Consider the following 26,817-nt stretch of genomic DNA (forward strand, 5'->3'; position numbering starts at 1 on the left):
GAGCTACAGTCTTAGAAACACCATCAATATTCTACTGGAAAATTTTAAAGTTTCATCAAATGTTCAGTCCATAAATATACATTGGTATAATAAGGTTCTCATTTATTGAATTTACCTACAGGTTAATGAGGAAATTATATCAGCAGATTGTAAAACAAAGAAAATATGTAAACCTGGTAACGAAATAGTAACAGAAAATATCACTCCTTGTGGTGAAAACAGCCATTGTGGAATTGAAAGTGGGAGATATGCATGTGTTTGTAAGGAAAATTTCATTCTTCAGAACGGAAAATGTGTTCACGCTGGTGAGTAATATTTTTATAATTATCATTAATGCATTTTCACTGAACTGGTAATTTTAGGAAAATAATTTGTTTTCAAGTATAATTGTAATACAGGTTTGAAATTCTTGTCGAAGCCCACTAATTTCAAATGAGGTGGTAAGTATATAAAATGGAGACCAGTCCTGAAGTAGCAGCTGTTCTATCGACACCTTAAGAATGCAAAGGCAAAGTTTACCTGGGCGGAATCTGGACCCAATATGCCACGATGGACGAATTTCTGCTAAGCGTTTCTTGCGGTGCAGAAATTATTCTGCCTACACGCTCCATTAATTCTTATAACAATGGTTACAAATTTTAGCAGAAGGTCAACAACTTCGTGGGAGGAGTTAAACTGATTACGTCAACGGAAGTGCTGAAGTGGTCCTTATTTGATTTTTTTCTGAGAGAATGAAAGGCAAAATCAACCACTGCGTTATTTGAACTCAGAACGTAAAAACAAACAACATGCGGCTAATCATTTTGCCCGGCGCAGTAACGATTCTGCCAGTTCGCTGCCTGAGCTACAGATAGAAATAACAAAATGCAAATATTAGGTTAACACCTCTTTGAACTGAATAAGTCAATGATTGCCAGTGTGATGTGGACAAGATAAAGTTTAAATTTTTAAAGCAAAGTTTAAACTTTACAAAATAAAGATTAGTTTTGAATATGAAAAAAAATCTACCGTCCAATCTCACACAATCATCAAAATATTTAAGATAGTGTTGAGATCAAGAGTCACAGCCTTCCTGGAGCAAAATCATCTCTTTAAATTGCAACCAGCATGACTTTCGTGGTGTGAGGGACTGTCTAATAGGGATCCTACATCACTTTGATGACATCTTAAATGCACTACATGAGAGTTCCAGCGTGGATGTCATACCCTTGATTTCAGCAAGGCTTTTGACAGATGTGACCACAATATACTGTTAACCCTTTAGTGTTCAGATTACTCTGTTAAATGTAATACTTTTTTCACTCAAATTGTTTTGAATTAATCATGCATTATCTTATAGCTTTGAAGTTTCAATGGTATGATAGTTTATTCTTAGAATGTCAATGTAGGTTAGGTGTGAGAGGCTAAATATGGCCAGTTTGAATGTAAAAACATGTAGGATATTTGGGCTGGATATGGCCGGCTTAAACACCTTAAGGACACATTCCAACGCTGGAGTCGGTGGAAAGCAGCATCAATGGATAAAGTATTTCTTAACAAACAGGACACAGCATGTTGTGATTGATGGCATCCATTCAAGACAAGCAAAAGTCATCAGTGGTGTCTCGCAGGGTACTGTGCTGGGACCACTTCTTTTTATTGTCAATATCAATGACATCGCAGATTCCATTGAACATATCACCATTAAAATATTTACACATGACTCTAAGCTCCTGAAAGTCATTAAGAGAGCATATGATCGAACGCCACTTCAATCGGACCTATGCGCAGTAACCCATTGGACACACACAAAAGAAATCAATATGCAGTTGAAAGAAGTAAAATTTGAGCTCATTCTCTTTGAAAAAGTGGGCACACTCAAACAACCATATGCACTACCGTCGGGAAACCTACTTGAACCGTCGGATAATATCAGAAACTTAGGTGTAACTAGCAGTATCACCCGGCGTTGCTCGGGTTTGTAAGGGAAATAACTATAAAGCATTTTTAGAGAGTTATAGCCAAAAAATAGCAAAAAAATGCATTAAAAAAGGAGAAAATATGATGGTAAATTTTTTTTTAAATCGTTAACTCATCGTAGACATTTTTAGAGAGTTACTTCCCTTTAAAAAAATATGCAGTAAAATGGAAAAAATGATGGTAAATTATTTTTAAAATCGTAGACTCATTGTAGACGCGCGCTAATACACAGAAGGGTTCGATATGAATCACGACTATAAGATACCCGGTTTTGGCCAAACTGCACCGCAAAATGTGGGAGTAGTTAGGAATCTAAATCGGAGTAGACAGACACACAACCTTACTTTTATATATAAAGACTAGCAGTAGCGCCCGGCGTTGCTCGGGTTTGTAAGGGAAATAACTATATAAGCATTTTTAGAGAGTTACTTCCCTTATAAATTCGGGCTTTCTTAGCCATTTTTGTTTTGGTGTCTTCAAGCCATGAAGTCGTTGATCTAAAAGAACGCTGGTTTCCTTCACAATGCATTACGACGTTGATTTCTTTACACTCCCTTCCCCACAGCTTCACGAGGGAGGGAAGGGGGAGAAGCAAACAGGTGCAGCTGTGAGCGTGGACGCCAACTCCGCCGCCATCGACATACGATGCATTTTATGCATTAAAATGGAATAAAAAATTATGTTAAATTATTTTAAAAATCGTAGACTCATCGTTGACGCGCGCTAATAGTCAGACGGGCTCGATATGAATCACGACTATAAGATACCCGAATTTGGTTAAACTGCACCGCAAAATGTGGGAGGAGTTAGGAATCTAAATCGAAGGGGACAGACACTCACACAACTAGAGTTTTATATATATAGATTGTCGACAACAACCTTAGTTGCAGTGTGGACATCAACAAAAAAGTCGATGTTGCCTGCAGAATGTTCTCATAGATGCTCAGAACTTTTCAATCTAGGGATTATGAAAACATCGTCCTTCTCTTCTCCACATTCGCTAGGCTCCACCTTGAATACTGCTTTCCATTATGGCTCCCTAGAAAAAGCAAGACATAATGAGGATGGAAGCGCACATTGTGCAATCACTTAAAAAAATAAATGGCATGATGGGACTTGATTATTGGGCTTGAGTTAAAGAGCTGAAACTGTACCTTATGTGCAAGTGGAGGCGTAATGGCCCAGTGGTTAGGGCAGCGGACTCGCGGTCGGAGGATCGCAGTTTCGATTCCCAGACCGGGCGTTGTGTGTGTTTATTGAGCGAAATCACCTAAAGCTCCACGAGGCTCCGGTAGGGGGTGGTGGCGACTCCTGTTATACTCTTTCGCTCCAACTTTCTCTCACTCTTTCTTCCTGTTTCTTGTCCCCGACTTCCTACGCCACCGCTGAGCCTGGATGTGCATTCATCCATCCGTTGATGCTCTCGGTGTCGGGGGTTGACCTGCTTTCTCTTCTGCGGGTCTTACGAATAGCAAAGGACCACGCTTCGGACTTCTCCCTCTAATGTGACGAAGACCGCTTCGCTCAACAAACAAACAAACAAACAAACAAACCTTATGTGCAACATGTGGAAAATATTCCATCAATAATATCCAAACGATATTGGTATGATAAAGGCGGCGAGCTGGCAGAAACGGTAGCACGCCGGACGAAATGCGAAGCCGTATTTCGTCTGCCGTTACGTTCTGAGTTCAAATTCCGCCGAGGTCGACTTTGCCTTTCATCCTTTCGGGGTCGATAAATTAAGTACCAGTTACGCACTGGGGTCGATGTAATCGACTTAATTTCCTTGTCTGTCCTCTCTGTGTTTAGCCCCCTGTGGGTAGTAAAGAAATAGGTATTGGTATAATATTTAGAATTCAGGCAAGACTAGGCCGCCGTGCAGTGCGTCCCCTTCAAATGTCCATATCGCATCACATAAGAACATTGTGACACAATTTCTTCACTGCAAATTGTCTTGTTCTTTTCAATGTTATCTCGAAAGAAATTAAAGTAGAAAAATACCTCACAACTTTCAATCGGTGTGTGTTCTGGCAAGCATTAAAACAGTTTCTTTTATACATCTATGTAAATAAGAAAGATGGTTCGTATCGTGACTTAGTTTTAGATAAATGACCTATGATTTAAAAAAATAGCGTATTTCTTGTATAGCGACTGTAACTGGAGCCAATAGTGACCCTCTTGCTAGAAATCAAGACCAATCGCCTTTAAAATTCAAAAGATACATTAGATGTTACTGTTCCAGATATCTTTAATAATATGGTGTGGTCGCGGCGGCTGGAAAGCCTTTGATTATATGCCAGCTTGATCAGGATTGACCTTTAGCTAAACAGATATAGCATAATTAAATTTCAGAATGAGATCGAAACAGTAATTGCTCGATAATGTAAAGTATAGAAGCCATCTTATCATGGCTAACCACATTGGGGAGGGGGTGTTACTGTAGCTTTATAGCCCCAAGAGATCGTCGTCTCTAGCTGGCTCATTCTGAGATTTAATTATGCTTACTGTCAGTTTTTCGACATCAGTGGCAGACGTCACTAGAAAAACTTATATATTTGCAAAGCAGCCTTCACTTTCATCGCGACCTGGTGGTTACCGCCCGTTGACAAGGGAGAAAAATCCCGAAACTAGTCCGAGCGTACCACTCAGGCTTGCGAGGAAGGGATGGCCTCCCTTTGCAAATACTCCAAGGGCACTGATATGGTGTCTAAAGCCAGCTAGAGACGACGATCTCTTGGGGCTATAAAGCTACAGTAACACTCCCTCTCCAATGTGGTTAGCTATGATAAGATGGCTTCTATACTTTACATCATAAACAGATATAGTTTCTGAAGAATTAATTCTGACAAAAGACCGTTATAGTATGACGATGTTATTATCACTCATTGCAGATACCTCTAAAATGCATAATGATTGCAATATTTACGTAGATCTCGAAGACACAAATGTGTTATAATTCTAATATTTTAATATAGATTTATATAATTCTATTTTCTTTTGAATGGTAAATCTCGGAAAAGACAAATCTACAAGAAACAGCGTGTAGGATTGATTTAACAACCCCTTAGATACACGTTATTCTTTATAGCTTTGTTTGATTCGAGATCCACTGTTTCAAAAATAACTATTATTTCATGTTGTCTTAAAATTTATAAATTCTTTTCACATTAAGAAATATTTATATTTCCTAGTTAATCCGTGCCAAAATAATCCGTGTAAAAACGGTGGAACTTGTATAAATAAGGGTTTCGATTACACATGTCAGTGTACAGCAAACTATTTTGGACGTTTTTGCGAACAAGGTAAGCCTAACACATTCTACTATAATTCTATAATTCTGGTTTTGCTGTGTTATTTTAAAGGGGGTTAATTTTCATATGATGCCTAATGCGATAAGGACGTCTTATCAAATCATATTTTCAACAATATTGCGATATTGTGATATTCGGCAGTATTTACCCAAAAGGTCCTGTCCCTGCTCCTCCTCTTCTTACTCCTCTGCTGCTGCTCCTGTTCCTCCTCATCCTCCATATCCTCATCATCACCATCATCATCATCATCATCATCATCATCATCATCATTATCATCATCATCAGTCATTTGACTGCGGCCATACTGGAGCACCGCCTTTGGTCGAGCAAATCGACCCCAGGACTTATTCTTTGTAAGCCTAGTACTTATTCTATCGGTCGTCAAGCGATGTTGGGGGGCCAAACACAGACACAGACAGACAGACACACACACACACACACACACACACACATATATATATATATATGCATACATATACATATATATACGACGGGCTTCTTTCAGTTTCCGTCTACCAAATCCACTTACAAGGCTTTGGTTGGCCCGAGGCTATAGTAGAAGACACTTGCCCAAGGTGCCACGCATTGGGACTGAACCCGAAACCATGTGGCTGGTAAGCAAGCTACTTACCACACAGCCACTCCTGCGCATCTTTACATTTTGAGTTCCGTCGAGATAGATTTCGCCTTTCTCTCTTTCGGAACCGATTTAATAAGTACCACTTGAACATAAGAGGCGATGTAATCAACTAATATCCTTCCCCATACTTCAGTCCTTGCACCTATAGCAGAAAGAAATACTGGTTTTCAAAATTTGGCACAAAGCCAGCGAATTCCGGGGAGAGGAGGCTAATGAATTAGATCGACCCCAGTGTATCACTGGTACTTATTTTATCGACTCCAAATGGATGAAAGGTAAAGTTAACCTCGGCGGAATTTGAACTCAGAACGTAAGGACAGACAGATTGCCGCTAAGCATCTTTCTCGGCGTGCTAACCACTCTGCTAACTTATAGTAGGAAGAAATATTATAGTAGGAAACTCTTTCATGGTGTTCAAAAGTCCTTAAAAAATTACAGGATATTTTCATTCAAAACGGAATAACGATTATTCCTTCTTCGTCAGTTTTATCTCTAAATGTAAATATAAATGCAAGTCAACCCCTGTGTTAAATTTAAATTCTGACATCCTCTTTGATGCAAAATGAAAAAAAAAAACATAACGTAAGAAGGAAACCATTCTTCTGAGATCGGTGATGTCAAAGAAAAATAAACATTTTATAAAGTATACATAAAGAAATAAGTGCGTGCATCATGTAGAGAAAATAATTCGTATGTTTCGTGCAGATGTCCTTCACCGGAGAAGAAATATAGAGAAATAGACGAGGTGGCACTGAAAAGTTCCATGCCTTTGGGTAAAAGAAAATATAGGAGGATCAGTTACTTATAATTTTATTCAGCATATTCCCCTCTCAGATTTCATTTTTTTTCATTTTTTCCTTTCATCTAGCTTCAGCTCACGAGCTGTGGCCATGCTGGGGCACCGCCATTCGATGTTGCTACATAATTTTACTTCACGAATGCTTTTTAGCAATTGACATTTGGTGCATGAGAGAGTTTGATGCAGCTGCCCTCATCTGCACCTCCTGCCGTGAAGTTGGTTCATCTGGGACACCTGACAGAAAGAGGTCCAGCTTTATTTTGAAGACATCTGCATCCACCCCATGCAGGTCTCTCAGGTCCTTCGGGAGGATATTGAAGAGCTGTGGACCTCTGAAGTCCAGGCTATCGCAATATCTTGTCCTACATCTTGATCTCAAATTTGGAGTCCTTGGTACTATGCAGTGGCGCCCAGTTCAAATTAATATACTTATTGTAGCGATCTTTCAGTTTTATAAACCCTATAAACAGAACACAGTAGTTTGGGCCTCCAACGAAGCCTTTGGCGATACCCTTTCAGCCAGGAATATTAATCATTCTTCTCGTACTCGAAATTCGTAAATAGCGATTAAATGTGATGTTATGAGACTCGCTGTGTGTTTTACTTCCTATTTACTATTTCCTGTCTTTATTTTTCAGTTAGAAAATGTACATGTAATGTTTATGGTGATCGTCATTACAAGACATTTGATGGAGAAAGGATATACTTCGTGGGAGGCTGTAAATATTCTTTGGCGACAACTAAACAAGGATACAATAACACATATTTTTCTGTCGAAGTAAAGAATGAACATCGAAGGATTGAACATGTCACTTATACGCGCTCTCGCTCTCTGGATATAAAGTTGGAAAATAATACCACAATAAGCTTACTGCCAGCCAATAGAATTTTGGTAATGTGGAATATCTCTTGTTGTTGTTGTTGTTGTTGTTGTTGTTCTTCTTCTTCTTCTTCTTCTTCTTCTTCTTCTTCTTCTTCTTCTTCCTCTTGTTGTTGTTGTTGTTGTTGTTGTTGTTGTTGTTGTTCTTCTTCTTCTTCTTCTTCTTCTTCTTCTTCTTCTTCTTCTTCCTCTTGTTGTTGTTGTTGTTGTTGTTGTTGCTCTTCTTCTTCTTCTTCTTCTTCTTCTTCTTCTTTTTCTCGTCGACAACTATGATTGTCACACGCCGATGATAGGTCAATACCTTGAAACTCGAGTCCGTGTGTATCATAAGTTGAAGACGGGAAGGATGACTTGCCTTCACAAATACTGATAGGGCACAGAAAGTGTGTCTATAGCCAGCTGGAGGAAGTGTCTTCCTGGAGCTACAAACTACAGTAGCATCCACCCTTAGGGGTTAGCCATATTCAAATGGCACGATATATATATATACGTCACGATATATATATATATTTATATATATATATGTATGTATATATATATAAATATATATAAATCCCCCTGCCCCCAAAAAACAAGGAACAACAAAAAACAACAATGCGTGTACGTGGTACATGTAAAGTATTAAAAGACGCTCAGGGAAGGAAAGATGGTTTACGTTTCGAGCAAAGCTCTTCTTCAGAAACAGGAGACAGAGGAAAGTCCAGTAGAAGACGGAGGAAAAAGATCGCCAACGATTCACATGTGGTTACATTTTGAAACACACACACACACACATACACACACACACACACACAAACACACACACACACAGACACATATATATATATCAAGAATAATAATAAGGCTTATTATGAAGTGGCATAGCATTATGTAACTGAAAGCCAACCGGTAAACGATTTTAGTAATTCCTTACTATTTACACACAAACACACAAGCACACATACTGTTTATATCATTTTCATTTATGTTTTTATTTTAGATGAACTCAGTAGAACGATCTCCCCCAATCATAAAGTATGGAGACTTTTCTGTCAATTTCGCCGTCGGTTGGGTAACGGTTACTACCAGATGGGGATTGACAGTGAGATTTGATGGAAAACATCGAATTTCTGTGAGCCTTCCCTTATCATTCGCTAATAAACTGACCGGCATCTGTGGTAACTGTAATGGAATCAAAGATGATCTCCGCACAAAGTCTGGACAAGATGTTTCATCACACCCAAATAAATTTACTTTAATTGGAGATAGTTACCAAATCGCTGATGACTCTGATAAGCTCGAAGATAGGTAAGGGCTAATTAGCTAATTATTCACAAATTAGAGTAACGATTGAGAGAGTTATATTTTTCTAACATTGCAATAGGCAATGATAATTTTATATTTTTAAGCACTTATTATGGAAGCACTCCGTCGGTTACGACGATGAGGGTTCCGGTTGATCCGAATCAACGGAACAGCCTGCTCGTGAAATTAACGTGTAAGTGGCTGAGCACTCCACAGACACGTGTACCCTTAACGTAGTTCTCGGGGATATTCAGCGTGACACAGAGAGTGACAAGGCCGGCCCTTTGAAATACAGGTACAATAGAAACAGAAAGAAAGAGTGAGAGAGAAAGTTGTGGTGAAAGAGTACAGCAGGGATCACCACCATCCCCTGCCGGAGCCTCGTGGAGCTTTAGGTGTTTTCGCTCAATAAACACTCACAACGCCCGGTCTGGGAATCGAAACCGCGATCCTTTGACCGCGAGTCTGCTGCCTTAACCACTGGGCCATTACGCCTCTTTTAAGCACTAAACGTCTATACAATATGCTCTTTCAAGACGAATACCGAAGTATTACGAGTTGTTACAGTGCATACACATTAAGTAGGATATAAAGATAAGTATTCAGTACTGATGTTGTTTCCGTCGCTAATATCTAAAGAGAAGTGTATTGAAAGCTTATAAAGGGGCAGGCGTAGCTGTGTGGTAAGAAGCTTGTTTGCCAACCACATGGTTCCGTGTTCAGTTCCACTGCGTGGCACCTTAGGCAAGTGTCTTCTACTATAGCCTCGGTCCTCGGGTCGGCCAAAGCCTTGTGAGTAAATTTGGTCGACGGAAACTGAAAGAAAGCCGTCGTATTATATACATACATACATACATACATACATACACACACATACATATATATATATATATATATATATATATATATATATATAGTCATACACACGCACACACACACACACACACACACACACATATATATATATATATATATATATATATACATATATGCAGCGGGCTTCTTTCAGTTTCCGTCTATCAAATCCACTCACAAGGCTTTGGTCGGCCCGAGGCTATAGTTGAAGACACTTGCCCAAGGTGCCACGCAGTGGGACCGCACCCGGAACCATGTGTTTCGTAAGCAAGCTAATTACCACACAGCCACTCCTACGCCTGGTATACTCTCTCTTTTACTCTTTTACTTGTTTCAGTCATTTGACTGCGGCCATGCTGGAGCACCGCCTTTAGTCGAGCAAACCGACCCCGGGACTTATTCTTTTGTAAGCCCAGTACTTATTCTATCGGTCTCTTTTGCCGAACCGCTAAGTGACGGGGACGTAAACACACCAGCATCGGTTGTCAAGCAATGCTAGGGGGACAAACACAGACACACAAACACACACAAATACATATATATATATATATATAGATATATACGACAGGCTTCTTTCAGTTTCCGTCTACCAAATCCACTCACAAGGCATTGGTCGGCCCGGGGCTATAGCAGAAGACACTTGCCCAAGATGCCACGCAGTGGGACTGAACCCGGAACCATGTGCTTGGTTAGCAAGCTACTTACTACACAGCCACTCCTGCGCATATATATATATATATATATATATATATATATATATATATATATATATATATATATATATATATATATATAATAAAATATTAGGGAAAAAATCCAAACTTACAGGGAAAAATCAGATTTAGGATTAAATCCAATTTTATAGTATAAATATATTATATTGTATTAGAGATATTGTATTAGAGATAAAACTACTATTAGGCAAATCAAACATTTAAAGACATAAGCCAATACATAAAATTAATTAATTTATATTATTTTAAATATATATCAAAAGTATTAAAAGTTTAATAAAAGATAAGAGTAAAAAACTACGATCGTTTCATGGCTGTACAATTCGTAATAATTCGAGTTATGGTTACAGTCAATCTTCAGGTTAATTGAAATATCTAAAATATAATTTGGTCGGCCCGAGGCTATAGTAGAAGACACTTACCCAAGGTGCCACGCAGTGGGACCGCACCGGAACCATGTGTTTCGTAAGCAAGCTAATTACCACACAGCCACTCCTACGCCTGGTATACTCTCTCTTTTACTCTTTTACTTGTTTCAGTCATTTGACTGCGGCCATGCTGGAGCACCGCCTTTAGTCGAGCAAACCGACCCCGGGACTTATTCTTTTGTAAGCCCAGTACTTATTCTATCGGTCTCTTTTGCCGAACCGCTAAGTGACGGGGACGTAAACACACCAGCATCGGTTGTCAAGCAATGCTAGGGGGACAAACACAGACACACAAACACACACATACATATATATACATATATAGATATATACGACAGGCTTCTTTCAGTTTCCGTCTACCAAATCCACTCACAAGGCATTGGTCGGCCCGGGGCTATAGCAGAAGACACTTGCCCAAGATGCCACGCAGTGGGACTGAACCCGGAACCATGTGCTTGGTTAGCAAGCTACTTACTACACAGCCACTCCTGCGCCTATATATATATATATATATATATATATATATATATATATATATATATATATATATATATATATATATATATATATATATATAATAAAATATTAGGGAAAAAATCCAAACTTACAGGGAAAAATCAGATTTAGGATTAAATCCAATTTTATAGTATAAATATATTATATTGTATTAGAGATATTGTATTAGAGATAAAACTACTATTAGGCAAATCAAACATTTAAAGACATAAGCCAATACATAAAATTAATTAATTTATATTATTTTAAATATATATCAAAAGTATTAAAAGTTTAATAAAAGATAAGAGTAAAAAACTACGATCGTTTCATGGCTGTACAATTCGTAATAATTCGAGTTATGGTTACAGTCAATCTTCAGGTTAATTGAAATATCTAAAATATAATTTGGTCGGCCCGAGGCTATAGTAGAAGACACTTACCCAAGGTGCCACGCAGTGGGACCGCACCCGGAACCATGTGTTTCGTAAGCAAGCTAATTACCACGCAGCCACTCCTATATATATGTGTGTGTGGGGGGGGTCTTCGTATCTGTGTTTGTCTCCCACTACCGCTTGACGACCGGTGTTTGTGTGTCTACATGCCCGCAACTTAAAAAGAGTCCAGTAAAATAAAAGAGAGAAAACATATACGCGCGTCGATTCATTCGACTAAAAATTCTTCAAGGCGGTGCCCCAGAATGTCTGCAGAGTAACGACTGAAACGGGTAAGGGAGCAATAAATTTAGAGAGCAACAAGTGAATGAGATGATGCCCAACTAAGACAATTAACGAAGTAATACATTTTATATTTTTTAACTCTTGATGCAATCCTAAAATGTGAATGTATAGATGAATAAATGAACGAAAGTACAAAATAAGTAAAATGCATGCACATAGGCGCAGGAGTGGCTGTGTGGTAAGTAGCTTGCTTACCAACAACATGGTTCCGGGTTCAGTCCCACTGCGTGGCACCTTGGGCAAGTGTCTTCTACTATTGCCTCGGGCCGACCAAAGCCTTGTGAGTGGATTTGGTAGACGGAAACTGGAAGAAGCCCGTCGTATATCTCTCTATATATAAACGGCAGTTTGTCTGTGCGTGTTTCTGTGTGTCTGTTTGCTTGTACCCTCACTCTGACCACGGCTTTCAACCGATTCTGATGAAACTTGACACACACATAGCCCAATGTCATAATTCAAAACTAACGCAGCGAAAATTTTGAAAAGTTCCCCCAGTTCTGAAAAAAATCGATAAATTCGACATGGGGTCGAGAATCAAAAAAAAACAAACCACAGACTGTCTAGGGGACGCAACTCAACCTTTTTTTACTCTCAAAAAAAATTTACCATCATTTTTTTGCTATTTTTTGGCTATAACTCTCTAAAAATGCTTTATAGTTATTTCCCTTACAAACCCGAGCAACCCCGGGCGATACTGCTAGTATGTATATATATATATGTGTGAGTGCGCGTGTGCGTTTGTGTGTCTGTGTTTGTCCCCCTAGCATTGCTTGACAACCGATGCGGGTGTGTTTACGTCCTCGTCGCTTAGCGGTTCGGCAAAAGAGACCGATAGAATAAGTACTAGGCTTACAAAGAATAAGTCCCGGGGTCGATTTGCTCGACTAAAGGCGGTGCTCCAGCATGGCCGCAGTCAACTGACTGAAACAAGTAAAAGAGTAACAGAGAGAGAGAGAGAGAGAGAGTATGTATAAATATTAGCAATACACGTTCCTTTACATTCTTCTTTTGCTTCAGTTGTAAATCGACTCCTGCGAACTACAATTGTGAAACGAACGAAACCGCGATGTGTGATGTCATTATTAACGGAAAGGCATTTCAGAAATGTGTTGAAATACTAGGCTCTACGCAGGCTAAACAGTTTATCGATTCATGTAGAATAGACGTCTGTTCACATAAAAACGACGAAGATAACGTGCAAAAGGCTTTCTGTCAAATACTTGAAGGATTTGCCAGTCAGTGCGAAAATGCTGGAGTTATTGTGGACTGGAGAAAAGAAGTCAGCTGTCGTAAGTTTTAATAACAATTTACTTTTTCTATCAAACCACATATATTCCCTTTCGGATTTTTTCGGTTTGAACGGCAGTTTTTAACATAATTTCTAGGTAACTAAAAAAATTTCAACTTCGTATACTGGTAGAATGTGTTTATAAAACATCTTTTTCTCTTGGTTTTATTGAGACAATTCTATAGTTTCTAAGATATTCGTTATTTTTTTTTCTTCAATTTCTGCAATTTCAACCAGTCAATGACCTCCTTTGAGGTAAAAAAAAACATTCTGTGTCGTATGAATATGTCCCTCGTTTAAGAAACAGATTGGGTTTATTTACATTTGTGAAGAAAAAAAGATGCCATTCTCTCCACCCCTAATCCTAACTGACCCTAACCCTAAAATAGATTGAAATGCAATAGATCGATACTAGGGTCATAATTATGGGTGACAATTTCATATGACACCGCTAGAAAAAACTGCCGTTCAAACCGAAAAGATCCTCCCTTTCTTTATAATATAAAAAAAATATCTTACTTTGAAAGTAAATATCTTACTTTGAAAGAATAATACATACGATAAATATCAATAAATATCATAGGAAATCTTATTCCTTACTTCTCATATTCCAAAGAAGAGTGCGGATGACCAAGTGGATGAAGGACCAGTCTAGAGTTTTGAATCCTGTAACTGACAGTATGTTGTTCATGGGTAAGATGGTGCCTAGATGTAGGCGCAGTATAGCCGAATGGTTAAGAACTATGTTTCGCAACTAATAGGGCTTGGGTTCGATCCCACTGCATGGCATCTTGAGAAAATCTTTTCTATTATCTCGGTTCGACTTAAACGTTGTGACGGAAATTTCGGGCAGATGGAAGCTGTACAGAAGTCTGCCGTGTGTACTGTACCTGTAATTAAAAAATAAAAAAAAAACCGGTGGCATTGTCACACACCGTGTCATTATCATGCACTGTGTCAATTCCCTCTACATGAGAATTATACACATCTATGAAATGTGTGGCTACTTTTACGTCAATTTAGGAGCTAGTGATTTAGATAATCGAACAATTGAATCCTCATCGTTGAATGACGGAGATCCAACACTAACGACTCACCATCACCACTAACACCACCACCACCACCGCACTGCATAAAACGAGCCATTCTAGACTCTATGCAGCGACGTCGTGATAAAATCTTGTATCCTTTTGTACTACTAATATCTGTAGCTGTATAACTTAGACATACATAGACAAGAAAAAAAAAAGCATTTCGTTTTTGGGTTTGGTTTGCAAGATTCTTTATGTGAGTCCGTGTGTTGAAGCATATTCTGTTGTATCTGGGGTGAGTCATTTTCTTTTTGTGCCTTATAATCTAACACACTCACAAGACTATTGAAAAGGCTGCAAGACGTAACGAAAATTTTAGGAAAATAAAAATAAGAAATAAGTGGAAATATTGATTTCTTAACTACCCACAACGGGCTAAACACAGAGGGGACAAACGAGGACAGACAAAGGGATTAAGTCGATTACATCGACCCCAGTACGCAACTGGTACTTAATTTATCGACCCCGAAAGGATGAAAGGCAAAGTCGACCTCGGCGGAATTTGAACTCGGAACGTAACGACAGACGAAATACGGCTACGCATTTCGCCCGGCGTGCTAACGTTTCTGCCAGCTCGCCGCCTTTAAGTGGAAATTTTGCCGGTGAGTGTGTTAATTTATAAGGCACAAAAAGAAAATGACTCTCCCCAGATACAACAAAAAAAAAACATGCTTAGTGAAAAACCTTGTGGTAACATATTTCCTTTATAGTAGTTAGAAGGCAACATTTTATAAAGGGAGAGTTTAATAGATTGAAACGAACCTCAGAAAGTAATTGTAATAATTATTTTTTTACTTGCGATTAAGAATGTAGAGAAAAATAGCCTAAGTCATCCCCAAATACTCTTTACTCTTTTACTTGTTCCAGTCATGTGACTATGGCCATGCTGGAGCACAGCCTTTAGTCGAGCAAATCGACCCTAGGACTTATTCTTTGTAAGCCTAGTACTTATTCTATCGGTCCCTTTTGCCGAACCGCTAAGTTACGGGGACGTAAATACACCAGCATCGGTTGTCAAGCGATGTTGGTGGGGACAAACACAGAAACACAAACACACATACACATACATATACATATACATATTATACGATGGGCTTCTTTCTGCTCCGTCTACCTCCGTTGGGGAGGGGTGGGGACAGACACAAACACATAAACATATACACACACATACATATATATATATATATAGATGTATACGACGGGCTTCTTTCAGTTTCCGTCTACCAAATCCACTCACAAGGCTTTGGTTGGCCCGAGGCTATAATAGAAGACACTTGCCCAAGGTGCCACGCAGTGGGACTGAGCCTGGAAACACGTGGTTCGTAATCACGCTACTTACCATACAGCCACTCCTACGCCTATTGTTTAATTTATGTATAAGTTACTTCTATTTTCAATCCGGTTATCCATTAGGTTAGCTACCCGGTTAGACTGCGAGCTGGCAGAAATGTTAAGCACGCCGTGCGAAATGCGTAGCCGTATTTCGTCTGCTGTTACGTTCTGAGTTCAAATTCCACCGAGGTCAGCTTTACCTTTCATCCTTTCGGGGTCGATAAATTAAGTACCAGTTACGCACTGGGGTCGATACAATCGACTTAATCCGTTTGTCTGTCCTTGTTTGTCCTCTCTGTGTTTAGCCCCTTGTGGGTAGTAAAGAAATAGGTTAGCTACCCGGTTTCCATGTAGTATAAGCAATCGAGAGCCAACCGTTTCTCCATTTATTGGGGTGCTGGCCCACAAAAAAGGTTGCTCGTTTACAGCTGCATGGACTGGAGCAACGTAAAGTGAGGTCCTTTGTTCAAGAACACAACGTACCACTCGGTCCGGGAATTGAAACCACGACCTTACTCCATGATATTACTCTACGATCTTACTATATTGAGTGCAAGATTCTGGTCACTACACCATGTAGCTCACTGAGTTTTTGATGTAGAACAGTATGACGACAGCCATTTCATTTTGAAAACGCCGAAACTCAAACCCAAAGGTTGTTAAATATTTGTCAGTAAGGTCTTATTGATAATGACATCCCGTTTTCCCACCTGTAGGATTCTCAGTCTGTAAACAATAGATGAGGCATGGCTCTAACGTGCTCGCAGAAAAATGTAGGTATTAACTCTCGTAAAAGTCTTATATTCCTGTGCTATGTATATAAATACGTGAGGATATGAAATTTTCTCTCTACGTGCGAGCACATACGCATTATACCATAAATGTAGTGTCATAATGGCCAATATATATTGGCCCATTATGAAGAGTGGAGAGGTAAATTATCCAAAAATGGTGAGCTAACTCCAGCTAGAATCGAACCCACAAATGAATGCTTCTTGCATATTCGATTAAGCCAGAACATTCACCAATAAATTTAATTCAAATTTAATGTATAGAAACCTAACAATTAAGAACTACATATCATATTTGTAAACAAACCCGGAAGCTTGATAAGTTACGGAGATAAATGACTACTAAAGATACGTTTCTATAGATTAAATTTGACTGAAATTTATGGGTGAGTACTCTGGCTAAATCGAATGCGCAAGGAGCCGTGTAAGCATTGATTTGTGGGTTTGATTCCAGATGGAGTTAGCTTTAAATCGGAGTATTATTGTGATACATTATTGTATAAAGAATAACTTTAGTAGTCTTGTGAGTAGATTTGATAGACGGAAACTGAAAGAAGCCCGTCATATATACATATATATGTATGTGTGTGTGTGTGACTTTGTGTTTGTCCCCACATCACCGTTTGAAATTAGTACTGGTGTGTTTACGTTCCCGTAACTTAGCGGTTCAACAAAAGAGTTTTATAGACTAAGTACTAGGCTTAAAAAATAAGTCCTGGGGGTCATTTTGTTCGACTAAATTCCCACAAGGTGATGATCCAGCATGGCCGCAGTCAAATGACTGAAAAAAGTAAAAAAAGAAATATCTGTGTGTGTGTGTGTGTGCGCGTGCGTGTATTCATTTATTCTTTTACTGGTTTCAGTAATTTGACTGCGGCCATGCTAGAGCACCGTCTTAAATATTTTTTTAGTCGAAGAAATAGACCTCAGAACGTATTATTTGTAAGCCTAGTACTTATTCTATCATTCTTTTTTGTCGAACCGTTAGGTTACGGGGAGATAAACACACCAACATCGGTTGTCAAGCAATGGTGGTGGTGGGGGGTGTGGCAAAGACAGGCAGAGAGAGACACACACACACAATCACTCACACACACACACGCACACACACACACACACACACACACACACACACACATACACACATATACATATGTTCGGCCCGAGGCAATAGTAGAAAACTCTTGCCCAAAGTACCATACAGTGGGACTGAACCCGGAACTATGTGGCTGGGAGGCAAGTTTTTTTTACCATACAGCCACGATGTATGTATAATGTGTGTGTATTGATATGATTAGATCTATTGAAACTTTTTAACTATTTCTCATTTCTTTGATATTCAGCAAAATTTTGTCCGAGTTTCCAAGAATACAGATACAACACATCTACATGTCAACCTACATGCTTGAATTTGAAGCCAGTTTGTATGACTCGTACTGAAGGATGTATTTGTCAGCCGGGTTATGTTCTGAGCGGAAATGAATGCGTCAGTCCATCAAAATGTGGCTGCAGGAATGCTAACTTTTATATGACAGTAAGTACTTTCAGTTCTAAAATCATCGACAGAATTCAGGGTGGTAATTAGCAAGGACAGGGGATTGGTAGGATCGGTGGGGCTTTGGACAAAATGTCTTATAGTATTTAGCACTGTATCTCTATGTTCTGGTATCTAATGCCATCGAAGTTAAAATTGCTTCGACCATCATCACCACCGCCATCACTCTCACCACCTAAATCACTTCCCCACTACCACACATTCTACGACCAACACCACCACGACAATCGCCGAGAATAAATATTTAATACGCCTAATATTTTCGATTAAGAACACTTATTAAAAAAATCATACGAAACAAGTACAAGATGTAATTTACGACTCCATTCCCTTTGTGGGTTAAATCCATATGGACATTTGACTTACACATATATAAATGTTGTGGCTGTGGATGTCGTCCCATCGGCTGTCAGTGTCTGGGTGGGATGATATGTGTGAGATGAAAAATTGGACCGAGTCCTCTAATTTACGATGGTGTCTATAAAAACTGGTTATATATTTAGTAGCCACGGCAACTCTTTCGTGTCTTGTCTGTTAACTGTAGGCCTGGTATTTTTTCCTCAGAAGCGTCTTTTATCTGTAGGTTACCGATATTACGATTTATGGTTTTAATTTTAATTACGATATCTTTGTTCATGCTGCAGTGTTGTCTTAGATGCTTTTGAATATATGCTTTGTATGAGAGGAGATGCTCTTTCATTCGGACGTGTAATGGCCGAATCACACTTCTAATATTACATTTGTTGGATATAGTGCATAGGATCTGATATACGGTGTAAATATACAAGTATGTTTCTGTGTTCCAGATGAGGAAGTTGCTACTGCGCATGGCTTCTGTCATTGAGGAACCGTTTCTTCCATACATATTCCCGTTGCGATGGGGGCTGACAATATCTGCTGTATATCTAACCCTTTTTTAACAATGATCTTGAGGATAATATGGTAGTTTAATGAAACATATTTTGGAAGAGGTCTAACGTTCCTTAAGTTTGACACCTTAAAATTGACTGGTAACAAATATTAAATATACATCAACTTCTAGAACGTTTTCGAACTGTACGTTATATATCATCTGTCTCAATGCATCTGTACAACCTAACATGGGTCAGTCTGTTTCGTTTACACCAACCTTGGCATTGTTAGGTAAGGCTGATCTTTAGCGAGTAAAGAAAAATATTTGAAGACGGCTTTCTTGATGAACCTAGTGTTGATGCTATCGCCTTCTATAATTTTGAACTGGAAGACGAGTAGAGGGAAGGGTCCAATATGGTTGATTTTTTTCAATGCTGAGATTTATGTGGTTATCTATGCTTGAAAGCGTTACAGATATGCACCAGCTTCTCTTTCTCTCTCATAAAGACATATACTGCTTATAATTAAACAAATAATAATAAATCTCTGAACGAGGTATAAACAGATTGGGACCCCTTCGCATCGAAGACCGGTGATTGTCGTGCGCTGACGACGGGTAAATATTCAGAAACCCGGGTCCGTGTGTATCACGTCAGGTCGACGATGGGAAGGATGGCTTCCCTTTGCAAATACTGATAGGGCACAGAAAGTGTGTCAATAGCCAGCTGGAGAAGATGTTCTCCTGGGGCTACAAGCTACAGTAGCATCCACCCATAGTGGTTAGTCACATTTAAGTGGCAAATATACTTCACAAATTAAAAAAAAATTTTACAACTTAAGGGACTTTCTACATGATCGCTCGCCCTGATATAATACAGTATTATAAATGTGCACATCGGATAATGTAATTCTAGGTGTCACTAGAAAGAGAGGCTGATAAGGTATTAGATCAGAGATCAACTCAATCAGGGTTCTCCTCGCGATATGCTACGATAGAACTTATTGCAAGCACACTAATTCCTTGTTAACGTACACTCATTTGTATTTAGAACAAAGATCTGAAATTTTACTGTATCATTACCTGGCAAAGATGAATAAGCGATATTTTAATTTTGCTTTTTCAACAATATTTAGCTTAAAGAAGAAATCTACAGTACCGACTGCAATACAAAATATGTATGCTTGGGAAGGAATGAGGTACAAAAACGACCAGCAGCCTGTCAAGAAAATAGTCATTGTACACTTGAAAATAACAAGCGAATGTGTACTTGTGATAATGGTTATATAATGAGTGAAGGAAAATGTATTAAAGAAGGTAAGTTATAAGATATATATGAAATGTAAAGATACGCACAGACATATATATATACACACATGCATACATACATAGAGTAAATTTTGACCGGCCACCTATTTGGTAGCAAGGTTGTGAAGGAAAGCATCTTGCTTTGCTCATTATCCTTTAAATCTTAAGAAGTGGATTTTTATAGTTCCTTGATATCGGGATCGTTTGTAGTGTATGTATATATTATATTATGTGGAAGCGCAATGGCCCAGTGGTTAGGGCAGCGGACTCGCGGTCGTAGGATCGCGGTTTCGATTCTCAGACTGAGCATTGTGAGTGTTTATTGAGAGAAAACATCTAAAGTTCCACGAGGCTCCGACAGGAGGTGGTGGCGATCCCTACTGTATTCTTTCGCCACAACTTTCTCTCACTCTCTCTTCTGTTGGCCTGCTCACTTAGCCAGCGGGGTGGCGTCATTTGAAGGCTAAAACAATGCGAAACGCATTGTGACCAGCGATGTGTAGCAACATCTGATAGCCTAGTCGGTCACGGTGGTCACGGGTATGTATGTATGTATGTGTGTGTGTATGTGTGTGTGTGTGTGGTGTGTGTGTGTATATATATATGTATGTATGTATGTATGTATGTATGTAATGAGGTACCAAGCAATTGTGCTCATTATTTATTGTTTTAATGATTTTTGATTGCATAAAGAAAACTCTCTGCTGGTGCTGGAAAAGAAAAAAAACCAACTCTCCGGTGTTTAGCACCAGTCAGCTCAGAATGAGTAGGCTCATGATCAAAGGCTTTCCAGAGGAGACAGTAATTATCTTTATATTCTAGAAATAGCATACACCATACTACGTCATACAACGTCTTTTTATATAAAGGATGTAGAGCGTATTTGAGGGAAGTTAGACTGTAATAGTAACATTAGCAGGAGTGGCTGCGTCGTAAGTAGCTTGCTTACCAGCCACATGGTTCCGGGTTCAGTCCCACTGCGTGGCACCTTGGGCAAGTATCTTCTACTATAGCCTCGGGCCGACCTAAGTCTTGTGAGTGGATTTGGTTGACGGAAACTGAAAGAAGTCCGTCGTATATATATATATATATATATATATATATATATATATATATATATATATATATATATATATATATGTGTGTGTGTGTGTGTGTTTGTGTTTCTGTGTTTGTACCCTCAACATCGCTTGACAACCGATGCTGGTGTGTTTACGTCTCCGTAACTTAGCAGTTCGGCAAAAGAGAACGATAAAATAAGTACTAGGCTTACAAAGAATAAGTCCTGGGGTCGATTTGCTCGACTAAAGGCGTTGCTCCAGCATGGCCGCAGTCAAATGACTGAAACAAGCAAAAGAGTAAAAGAGTATCAAGTAACCACATAGATGTCACCCTCATCGACCGGTGAAAATCCGTGTTATCCATTGGTGTCTAACCAGAATTTTAAAAAAGGTTTGACGAAAATTTAAAAAGTGGGTGGGGCATTATCAAGTATGTGATGTAAGAATATTTTGAGGTTTATACTATTCTCAAGGGGGCATTAGCTGGCGATGAAAGTAAAAGAATGAGTTTCAAATGGAAAATGAAATCGTGTTTTGGCCTGAGCCAAAAGGAAGTTATTTCTTGTCCCAGAGCGCTCTGCAATATTTAGAGTTAATATTGGTTTCAAATTGGTGCAATTTAGAGGGAGGCTTAAGTCTTTTACATCGATTCCAGTACTCAACTGGTACTTATTTTATCGACCTAGAAACGATGAAAAGCAGAGTCGACCTCGGCGGCGTTTGAACCCAGAACGTAAAGACGGACGAAATGCCACTAAGGATTGTACACGGCGTGCTAACGATTCTGCCAGTTGGTCGCCTTATTTAGTATTAATATTGCGAATCGACTGCAACAGTGGAAAGTATACTTTTGGTAGTAGTTGTTATTACTAAGCCTTAAATCAACCCTGATCCAGCTAATTATTTACAAATTGGACATTTCTTCTTATTTTCGAGTCGCTGCATCCAGGAACAAATTATCCAAATGCATTGCCTTTTTAAGACAGTAATTGAGATTTAGTTTGAGAAATTTGGCCTCGCTCGGTTCACATTTATCTGATGATCTGAGCTTGAACTTTGTCCGTTGTATTGTAATCATTCTGTTAGTGGAGGCACATGGCCTAGTGGTTAGAGCAGCGGACTCGCGGTCGAGGAATCACGGGTTCGAATCTCAGACCGGGCGATGTGTGTGTTTATAAGCGAAAACTTCTAAGCTCCACGCGGCTCCGGCAGAAGGTAGTGGCGAACTTCTGCTGACTTTTTCGCCACAACTTTCTCTCACTCTTTCCTCCTGCATCTTGCAGCTCACCTGCCACGGACCGGCGTCCCGTCCAGGTGGGGAGCCTATACGCCAAGAAACCGGGAAACCGGCCCTTATGAGCCAGGTATGGCTCGAGAAGGAACAAACAATCATTCTGTTTATTGTGTGCATGCCGTGTGACGATATGCAAAGTCTGATCTGTAGCTGAAACACATTTGTCTGGAATCTACTTTCCGAAGATTAGCTGAAATGCATCTACCTGTGCAAAATAAACATCAAGAGATTTTGAACTATTTTGCATAAGCAGATATTTCCTTCTGATATTTCATCATCTTAAGGCGACGAGCTGGAAGAATGCTAAACGGGACGAAATGCTTAGCCGGATTTCGTCCATCATCACGTTGTAAGTTCAAATTTCTGTGAGGCCGACTTTGCTTTTCATTCCTACGGGGTCGATAAAATAAGTACCAGTTGACCACTGGGGTCGATGCGATCGATTTACCTATCTCCCCGAAATTGCTGGCCTTGTGCCAAAATTTGAAATCAGTATTTTATCATTTTAAGGCGGCGAGCTGACAGAATCGTTAGCACGGCGGACAAAATGCTTAGCGGCATTTCATCCGTCTTTACGTTCTGAGTTCAAATGCTTTGCTCTTCATCCTCTCGGAATGCAGCGCAATGGGACAGAACCTGAAACCATGTGGTTGGGGAGCAAGCTTCATACCACACAGTCATTCCTGCGACTATGCATTTTATAGAAAGATATGTGTTTATAACCCTGTGTGTAGATCTTATCTGTTTTTCGACTGAAATAATACTTATGATTTTCGTTACTGCTACATTTCAGGTACGATGGATTTTGTTCGAGTTATTAAAGCATATATTAAAGGAATCCCGATGTTATCTTATGTTTCAAACGATATAAAACAATGCAGTTCTAAATGCCTTGAAATTGACGAATGCAAGTCTTTTAACTACGATACTAAATTTCATATTTGTGAATTGTTCACAATCAACGCTGCTTCGAGTACTGTCTTAACATCGAGAGGATGCTACCACAAGGTTTATTATCAACGTGTCCGTAAGTATACTTCATAAATATAACTAAATAAATTTCTATTCGTTGAATAATACATTGTTGTTGTTGTCGTCGTCGTCGTCGTCGTCTTCGTCCTCCATATTTCTCTTCCTTCACCCACTCCTCCCCTTCATCGCTCATGAATATATATGCATTTGTGTGTATATATATGTTGTTAGAAGGCGGCGAGCTGGCAGAAACGTTAGCACGCCGGGCGAAATGCGTAGCCGTATTTCGTCTGCCGTTACGTTCTGAGTTCAAATTCCGCCGAAGTTGACTTTGCCTTTCATCCTTTCGGGGTCGATAAATTAAGTACCCGTTACGCACTGGGGTCGATGGAATCGACTTAATCAGTTTATCTGTCCTTGTTTGTCCCCTCTGTGTTTAACCCCTTGTGGGTAGTAAAGAAATATATATATATGTTGTTTGTTCCTCTTCGAGCCACGCCTGGCTCATAAGGGTTCACTCCCTGCTTGCAATATATATCAAATGCAGACTGTATCGAATGACCAGCTGGAGAAGGCGTCCTCCTGAGGTTAAAATAGCTGTGATTTCGGTCCCTACGGAACAGCCATATTTAAGTGGTGATAAACGTTAATTCTCAGTATTATTTCTGCTGTCATCTCTTATAGAGATTTTCTGAACTTGCTAATTTGCTTGTTAATCCTCCTCTATTTTCTTTTACCCAAAGTCGGGAACTTTTCTGTACCCATTGTCATCTTCTACATCATCACATTCCAGAATTATCTAAATTCATGCTATTGTTCCACTCAAGCAATTTTTCGTTGTTGTGTTTCTGTACATGAAATTGAATTTAGTATGCGATTGAAGTAACCAACTGAATAATATCTTTTCAATTTCATTCATTTTAAAGTGTCAAAAAATACCTCGATAAATGGAGCTTCAATTATTGACTGCCATACTTTAGAAGTGAGCGAAGGAATATCTACAATAAAATTATGTGAAGCGAAGTGTTTACTGAAAAAGTGTTCAGCGTTTGACTATTCAAAACTTCAGAGAACATGTAGAATTATGCTTTCTACAAAAACAGAATTTCAACTTACAGGAGACGAGAAGAAGACGTTTGTTGGTAAGGCACGCATAACAAATTTTTGAAAACTATTTAAATATTCTCTCTGCTTGTGTTATTATGAATTTGTTTAACTTATTACATAATTTACAACAAATGTATTATGGGTGTTTGGTTGAGAAGTTCTCTTTGTATGCAAATGGTTCCGGATTCAGTCCATCTCCATGGACTCTTGGGCAAGTGTCTTCTATGATACTACAACGCCAGGCTGACCAATGTCTTGTGAGTGAATTTGGTAAATAGAAACTGCGTGGAAACCCGTCATATACATATATATATATATATATATATATATATATATATATATATATATATATATGTATGTATGTATGTATGAATGTATGTTTATGTGTGTGTCTGTGTCTGTTTCTGCGTTTGTCTCCGCCAATGCTTGACAACCATTGTTAGTTGTCTACGGTCCTGCAACCTAGTGGTTCGTCCAAATGTGGCCGACAGACTAAGTAGACCGAAGGAAAATCATTGAAGCACGATAAAAGTTAAAGAATATTCACAAGATATTTTTAATATCAAACGATAAAGAAAATCCTTTCTGCCTGCATTGTTGCTATTACAATGAAAGAAGTCAAACTGTTACATCGCATCATGTCGTGGTTTACTTAAGCATCGTTCATGATGCTCAATTTTATCGAAAAATATTTGATACATTGCCAGAAAGCGTGGAAAAGTTGCATTACTCCAATTCAATCATTCATTTATTCATGCTGGGGCCAGTATTACTCGTGAGTGAGAAGTCCATTCTCTGTCTATCTCTAGCCAAGCCTTGACCATGCAAGCCGAAAGAGACGTGTGAAATTGATGCACCATCTCATCTCTGATCAGTCGTGAGATTTAGGCCATTGTCTTGGTGTCCATTCAGTGGCTTGGATCATCAATCTACTGTCCTTAAATCATGCAAAGTAACTAATGATGAAATCATCGATTCCTCTCTGCTATCAGGTCTAAATACTTCTATTCCGATCGCGCGGAGGGATGCCGAGCATTCGACCGAGCTTGCGACCACGTGTAACTCCAAAATGGTGATGTTTAATATACGCATCTGACTACACGGGCTTGCTATAGTCGTTGACTATCTTAGTTCTGATCCAACACTCTAATTAGACCAATATATGAATTAATTCCATCGACAAATCTAAGCGCTCTTTTACGTTCAAATAACGTTCTACTAGTTCGATTCTCTATTTCGCTAAAATATATTCTCTTTGTTTAAGGCGGCGAGCTGGCAGAAACGTTAGCACGCTGGGCGAAATGCGTAGCCGTATTTCGTCTGCCGTTACGTTCTGGGTTCAAATTCCATCGAGGTCGACTTTGCCTTTCATCCTTTCGGGGTCGATAAATTAAGTACCAGTTACGCACTGGGGTCGATGTAGTCGACTTAATCCGTTTTATCTCTCCTTGTTTGTCCCCCTGTGTGTCTAGCCCCTTGTGGGTAGTAAAGAAATATATATTCTCTTTGTTTTTCAGCCATTACATATTAAGAAAAAACGCCGTTGCTTTCGGAGAAAATGTTCCTGTCACTATTTCTTATGAATAAAAAAAAAAAAGGATATGTGGAAAACATTTGAAGTAAACGCACTTAATAAATAAATAAATAGATAGAATTAAAATTACTATAAATGTAATGCTTTTCTCTAGCATTTTCATTTAGATATTTGAAAGTATCAATAATGAATAAAGATGTTAACTATGCATATACTGAGTAGTTTTGTATTCACTATTTGTAAGAAACCTATAATCAGAAAACAAATGTGGTACTCAGTACTATATAGAACATGGCCACCACACCTGTTCTCTGTTTATTATTATCATTATTATTATTATTATTATTATTATTATTATTATTATTATTATTATTACTGAGTGAGAGAGCAGTGCATGCCGTCAAAGTGACACTGGGGTAAAATATACAAAGCGCAGTGTACCCATCATGACTACCCGTCTGATAAGGGTACGCCAGGCACATGCATCACAACCAAATGTGCACGAC

The 26,817-nt window shown here is 39.0% G+C and overlaps 1 protein-coding gene across 1 annotated transcript in view; it reads left to right on the top strand.

Moving 5' to 3' along the window:
* Nucleotides 1-26,465, top strand: part of LOC115209194 (zonadhesin-like) — a 42,471-nt gene extending 16,006 nt beyond the window's left edge. Inside the window, exons 2-11 of the mRNA XM_036500902.1 lie at nucleotides 122-305; nucleotides 5,154-5,264; nucleotides 7,351-7,604; nucleotides 8,572-8,879; nucleotides 13,146-13,417; nucleotides 17,974-18,164; nucleotides 20,172-20,352; nucleotides 23,492-23,725; nucleotides 24,597-24,812; nucleotides 26,295-26,465. Coding sequence (XP_036356795.1) covers nucleotides 122-305; nucleotides 5,154-5,264; nucleotides 7,351-7,604; nucleotides 8,572-8,879; nucleotides 13,146-13,417; nucleotides 17,974-18,164; nucleotides 20,172-20,352; nucleotides 23,492-23,725; nucleotides 24,597-24,812; nucleotides 26,295-26,308 — 1,965 coding nt within the window. The 3' untranslated portion in view covers nucleotides 26,309-26,465. The remainder of the gene's footprint in view (nucleotides 1-121; nucleotides 306-5,153; nucleotides 5,265-7,350; nucleotides 7,605-8,571; nucleotides 8,880-13,145; nucleotides 13,418-17,973; nucleotides 18,165-20,171; nucleotides 20,353-23,491; nucleotides 23,726-24,596; nucleotides 24,813-26,294) is intronic.
* The last annotated feature ends 352 nt before the right edge of the window (nucleotides 26,466-26,817 follow it).

This window comes from Octopus sinensis, linkage group LG3 (assembly GCF_006345805.1).
Source record: "Octopus sinensis linkage group LG3, ASM634580v1, whole genome shotgun sequence".
NCBI lineage: Eukaryota > Metazoa > Mollusca > Cephalopoda > Octopoda > Octopodidae > Octopus > Octopus sinensis.